The sequence below is a fragment of the Phalacrocorax aristotelis genome, chromosome 2 (genome assembly GCF_949628215.1).
Source record: "Phalacrocorax aristotelis chromosome 2, bGulAri2.1, whole genome shotgun sequence".
Lineage (NCBI taxonomy): Eukaryota > Metazoa > Chordata > Aves > Suliformes > Phalacrocoracidae > Phalacrocorax > Phalacrocorax aristotelis.
Genome location: NC_134277.1, coordinates 52,202,288 through 52,208,502, shown reverse-complemented (window position 1 = coordinate 52,208,502; position 6,215 = coordinate 52,202,288). Strand labels below are relative to the sequence as shown.

General features: G+C 45.2%; 1 protein-coding gene across 2 annotated transcripts in view; it reads left to right on the top strand.

The window, feature by feature from the left end:
- Positions 1 to 1,784: 1,784 nt before the first annotated feature.
- Positions 1,785 to 6,215, top strand: part of DCLK3 (doublecortin like kinase 3) — a 30,695-nt gene continuing 26,264 nt past the window's right edge. For both annotated transcript variants that reach the window (XM_075083559.1, XM_075083558.1), the window contains exon 1: positions 1,785 to 2,079. In XM_075083559.1, coding sequence (XP_074939660.1) covers positions 2,010 to 2,079 — 70 coding nt within the window. In that variant the 5' untranslated portion in view covers positions 1,785 to 2,009. The remainder of the gene's footprint in view (positions 2,080 to 6,215) is intronic.

Sequence of the window (6,215 nt, the reverse complement as noted above, 5' to 3'; positions counted from 1 at the left end):
CTTTTCCAACCTTAATGATTCTATGATTCTAAAGAACCGGGCTAAAGATGTGGAATAGCAGAGGACACCTCCCATTGACTTTAGTGAAGCCGAGATTTCACATGGGCATCGAGTCTGATAGAAAAAGGTAGCCTGTTGTACCATACAAGCTGCACGTGTAAAAAATGACTGAAAAACACCACTTTAGTTATGCCTCTCCAGGCAGTTCTAATCCTGAAGATGTATTATTTGAAAATAACTTTGATACTCAGGGCAAACAGATAATGATGACTGTAGGATTAATAAACTCTAGGCAATGGGGTAAGGCAAAAATAAATATGGAATTAAAGAGTGTTTGAGATTTTAAACAAACAAAGATTTTGAGGGGAAATGGAATTATGCTAAATTTTTAGACAGCAACTTGCTAACTTGTTATTATAATGTGTTGCAGGTTTTGACAACCTGGGTTTTGACTAGTTTACATGACAGTTTTTGTCTATGCTTTCATTTTACATGGCTTCATTCATCATTTTGCTCTGTGTCAGAGCCAGAAAAGATATTTGATCTTTCTGTCCATGTCATTACACTCAACTCCTAGAAAGCACAGTGAAACACATTTCAGGATAAATATTGATCAAGATCTAAATTCACAAAGGTGTTTGTGTCAGATTGTATTGCCTCAAAAATGATGAAATACTGTGGGAGTAAAATCATAGAAGAAAACTTAGTTAAACAGAGCCACAGGACAAAACTTTCAGTAAATGACAGAAACCAGAGTCTAAGGTATATGCATTTAACATGTTCTGCTTTGTCCTGTTCATACAATTTGAGGCCAGAACAATGAAGTGCTTAAGTCTTTTAGTCTGACCTACTAGAGGTTCCTAGCCACTAAATTTTATACAATTATACCTATGGTAAATCCAATGACGTCTATGGGATACAGTATACTTTCCACAGAGACATCTTATTTTATTTGAAGATTTCCAGAGCAGAAGAAAACACAACTTCCCTCTGTAATTTGTCCCAATGATTACTCAATCCCATTGATAAAATTTCTAATTTGAATTTGTCCAACTTCGGCTTCCAGACATGGACTCTGTTCTTCTTTTCTTCTACAATATTAAAGGGCCTTTTAATTCCTAGTATTTTCTCCTATGAAGGTATGTAGGTGCTGTTACCAAACTGCATCTCGTTCTTAGTATGGTAAATGGTCCGACTTCTTTTTATACAATCCTTAAACCAGCTTGTCACTTCACTCTCACATATTTCTCAAGCGTGCCCCTATGAGCCCATGTCCCAGACACATAGCCAGCATCTCCCCATGGCAGCCTGGGTGCTCTAACAACAGGGAGATGAAATTAACTCCTTGCTCCTCCTCACCTTCTCATACTTTATGAAGATGTTGGGCAACCAGTTGTCCACATGTCCAAGGTACACTTTATTTACATCCCTTTGCACTTGTCTTTTTTAATCCATGCTGAATTGACTTACAGAGCCTACTTGGCACGTAAGGGACTACCACTAAAGTGTCTGTGCTCATGATCGGCCTTGCTCCTGCTGCTGCTGGCCTCCTGCCACGCGTGGAACAGCCGCGGGGATGCGTGAAGCCCCTCCGCATACCAGACTCCCGTGACGGGAGGATGGGCTGAGGGGGGAAACGGCGACTTTTCCCTGAGGGCTGGGGCCGAGCACGACGCCTCGGCCGGGAGCTGACAGGAGGAGGGCCCGGGGAAAGGCGGGAAGCTGGCCCTGGGGCGGGCGGCCGCCTGAGGAGATGGCGGCGTGGCGGCGCCGTCGCCGGGGGCTGCCCCGGGAGGGCGGACCGCTCCCCGCCCGCCTGCGCCGGGGCGCGGAGGTGTGACCACTCCTGCGGCCGTTCCGCGGCGCCGCCTTCCTTCCCTCTCGCTGCCCTCGCAGCCGGGGGGCGGCGCGGAGGGACCGCGCGTGTGGTGGGGCGCGGAGCGGAGCGGGCATCCGCCGTTCGCCCGATCCGATCCGATCTGATCCGATCCGGAGCGAGCCTCCGCGCCATGCCGGCCGCCGCGCCGCCGCCGCTCCACCCCGCGGCGGGCTCCTGCTGCCCCTACGGCCACTGCGCGGGTGAGTGCCCCCTTCCCTCCGCGCCCCCAGCGGCCCGTACGTAGGCCCCCTGCCTGGCGGGTCCCCAGCTACGGGGGGGGTCCTTCTGGTTCTGGGGGGAGGAGGGGGAGGCGGGCTGGGGGCGCCGCGCCCCGGCTCCGGCGGGCGTTGAGGCGGCTCCGGCAGCGGCGAAACTTCTTCCTGCCCGCGCCCTTGCGCGTCTGTGGGGTTGCGGTGCGGGGGGCAGCTTTCGGTGGCGTTTGGCCCCTTGAAACGGGGGCTTGGGGAGGGCGGAGGAAGGAGCGATTCCCGCTTGGCGGGGGGATTGAGGCGAGGGCTTTGGGAGGGAAGGAAAGCTTTTTAAAAAATGGGATCCCCGAAGGTGCGAAATTGGGGTAGTTATTCCTCCGTGCCTGTCGCCTGGGCTGTGCAACCTTTAATGACTTTTCATTTTGATTAAAGAGACACCCCCCCCCCCCCCCCGGCCTTGATCTGTGTTGTAGTGGAAACTAACGAAGTGGATTGGTTGCACAGCCTTTGGGAAGCGGAACAAGAGGCTACTGCCACATGGGGAGTCTGCCGCTTCCCACGGGGGTGCGGGGGGTCAGGCTGTCTGTCCTCCCTTTTCCCGGGCTGAGAGACCACCTCGGTAGCTGTGTGAGATACAAGAACAAGCTCTGAAGTCTGACTGTGAAGTCGGTGTGTGCTGTTCTGAAAGGCACGCACGGTGTCATCTGTACTGCAATAAAAATCCAAGATTAGAAGTAACTTGCACTCTTAATGATCCGTGTGCGCATAGTTCACTTGGAGCAAACGCCCCTGGGCTGCTCAAAGAGCACCGATGCTCCGCGAAAAAGTAAATAGTGTGCCATGTAAAGATTTTAAGCTGTTGCACAACTGTGTGTTAAAACACACTTAAGGGTTGTGAATTTTCCCCTCAGCTGGGAAATCACTACAGCTGGAGCTATGCGGGTTGTAGGGATTGGCTTGAGGGGTGGGCAGGGCTGTTCTGGCAGGTGCGGATGCTGTGACATGTGGTAGCCAAAACTCTCTGGGGAAGAACACCGGTTGTGCCCTTGTGTCCCCTGACTTGTGTAGTTATATCGGTTATGTGTGCTCCTATTTAGTAACAGAACAGATATTTACAGGAAAACTATTCCATAGCTTCTCACTGTGCAGCATTATTTTCTGCTATCCTCAGGGGACATTCAGTACACAATGTCAGCAGGACCAGAGGGACCACTGGTTTGAGATAATGGAGCAGTTTTCAAGTTCTGAGACACTGTTTGGAAACAGTCCCATAAACCGAAACCTGTGCTATGTTATGTTGTGTATGGAAAGGTTTCCTTTTCAAAAAAAACCCAAACAATCAAACCCCTCTCAACAATGTAACAGAATTCTGGCTTCTTTGTTAGGCTGCAACCTGTATGGTGTGAGGGGATAATCAAAATCACCAAACATGATAGTTCATCATGCATGCTTTTGCTACTAGCTTTATATAGAAGTGAAAATGTATGTATATGCATGTTTCTATGCAAGTTTGTTTTCCCACCTCCTTATCTCCTTTTTCTCTAGCCCCCCCCTTTTTCCTCTTGACACTTCTTGCGTTTTTCATATGGTCTAAATGCAGTGTTGACTCTGAAATGTTGAGAATGAACAGAGTCCCAAAACAGTCAGCAAGTGAAACCAAGCTTACAAAACATAGTACAGCTACTTCATGTAGTAGAAGTGCAGTTATTATAGCAACTCTGTCACGCTCTTCTCAAGAGGTGGCTGCATTTTATACCTCAGGAAGCCATTCTGTGGCTGTCTGGATAAAACTGATCCTGCAGAGTTAGAGTCTCTTTCTTATAGTGTGATGTGTGTGGATCTCCTGAAATGGCAAGACTCTTTCCATAAAAATTTTTGTAGGATGTTAGGACGTATCAGCTGAGAGCTAGCTTCTGGTAAATCTCCATCTGTGGTTCATTAACCTGAATTGGTTAATTGGACTTAAACTGTCACCAAATATAAGAGAACTTGGTTTTAATTCAAGATATTGGCAGTTGTTCAAGCCTCTGAATTTGAGCTGTGCTAAAGTTACCTTGTCTTTATTGGTTTTTTTTTTAGTGCTCAAGTTAATTACCTTGGGCATGCTAATCTGAGTTTTGAATGTATCTTTATCTGGTAGTGTCACTGTTTGCTTTGTATCTGTGTGCACTGCTGCTTTTTCTAGTCATGTTCTGCAGAGCTTCACAATTTTGGCAACTGCAGGACTTTCAGCATGTGGTGGCTAAGGGAAGTTGTGTGGGATTCATTTCCCCATTTCTAAAATGGCTTAGCTTAGTTTATTTTCTGCAGAAACATCTATGGTTTTGTAGAAATCAGGGAAGCTGGTGGTCCTTCCTTCTTTTCCAGGAGCTCTAGGGTGAATTGAGTTAGTTTCTGTCACTGCTTTTCCTCTCCTCTTTTGACTTGATGATTCCTAAACATTTAACAACATTTGAAATCAGCGTGTTATAGATTTTATCATAAATATTATTAGCATCAGAACATTATGGTGACTTTAGCAGCCTCTGATCTGATTCAGATCTCACTGAAGGTAATGTGAATATTTTAATTAGCTTCAGTGCAACTTGGGTCAGAGCTGAAAATGCAGTAGTTGAAAGAGCTGAATGTGACACTTCTCTTCTTAGCAGTATAGTATTTTCCAGGTTTTTCTCATTTTCACTCCTTTGGGAGTGTTCACCAGGTACCTGAAACAATGAAAAAAGGGGTGGGAGTTACTGCCTCGATTGGTTCCAATGTAAATTGGGAGTTTGGATAATGCAGATTGTTTGTCTTACCTAGCAGTAGTTTGTCCTCACTGCAAATGAAAGTCAGGCATGTTTACCATCTTAGTTCTGTTCCTAGTATAGTTTACTCAGTCTAATTATTGTAAGAACGCAAAACAATTATTTATGTCATGTATTTTTAGGAGAGGCTCTCAGTAATCATTCTGAAAACACCACCTCCCACTCAGTCAGTGTGGCTAGCCCGCTCATATACTCCAATATTTTAGTTTTCTTGTCACCCCAAATAATATAGTTAATGGAAATGCAGAGAAATGTCTGGTGGTGTGAAAATCTTGATCTCTCTGCTTGTCATCATTCTTTTAAGTCTAATTAGCACTGGCTTAGAGTTTTCCCTGAGAAACCCAATTTCTTTTATGAGTACTGCAAAACATTTTATTTTGCAATGTTGACTTTAATATATGAGTCTCTTCTGAAAAAGCAGTTCTGTAATAATGAGGTTGGGAATTCTACATTTGTATGTGAGTTAACCTCTCTTAAATGTGCTAAATTTCTAAACTTTTGGGTAATTGCCCCTTTTGCAAACCAGATGGAGAATCAGACTCTGGCTGGGTCTTTCCTTTACTTATGCAATAAGGTTATTGGTAATAAAGGATCTGGAAGCCTAATTAAATCCTCAGTGACACCTCTGCAAGCTCTCTTATTTTCACAGGGTTTGCTCAATTGCAACCAATTAGTCATCAAGTTGAGATTTAGGAAGCAATGCAAATAAAATCTCCCACAAGAAGAAACAGAATCCTGCTCCTTTGACTGAGGCAAAGTTGGCTAACAGGATTAAAAAGCAGTGAAAGTGTACTTTGTGATGAAACATGAATAATTAATTTGAAATATAGAATAGTTCAGGAGTCAAGAGCATCAACGTGAGAGTGAAACTCCCTGTACACTGAGTCTTGAGAAACACAGAGAGGGCTTTGCCAGATGGATCCTGGCAAATATCACAGTTGTGTAAGATGTTTTTGTTTCCCTCTGTCAGTTCTGTCCCGCTCCTGAAAGATTCTTGATGGAAGGTCCTGGACTGCAGAGCTCACTTCCCTGGTTACTGGGGCAGACCCTAAAGCTGTCAAACTGCAGAAAGCAGCTATGGCTGTTCCCAATAAAATGCAGAGCCTGTCATCTTTGAAAGAAATGAAATAAATGAGCAGTTTCATAATATTCTTTTTTTGGTTTTATGCAGGGTAACAAACTGAGCCTCACACCTCCAAAGGCACTGATTCATTTCACGTGCAGTCTTACATTTCACTTAGTCTTTACAGATTATGCATTTGTATACTTCTTTAAAGGGCTTTCTTTATGCTCGCTTTTTAATTTGCTACCGTTAAAATGTCA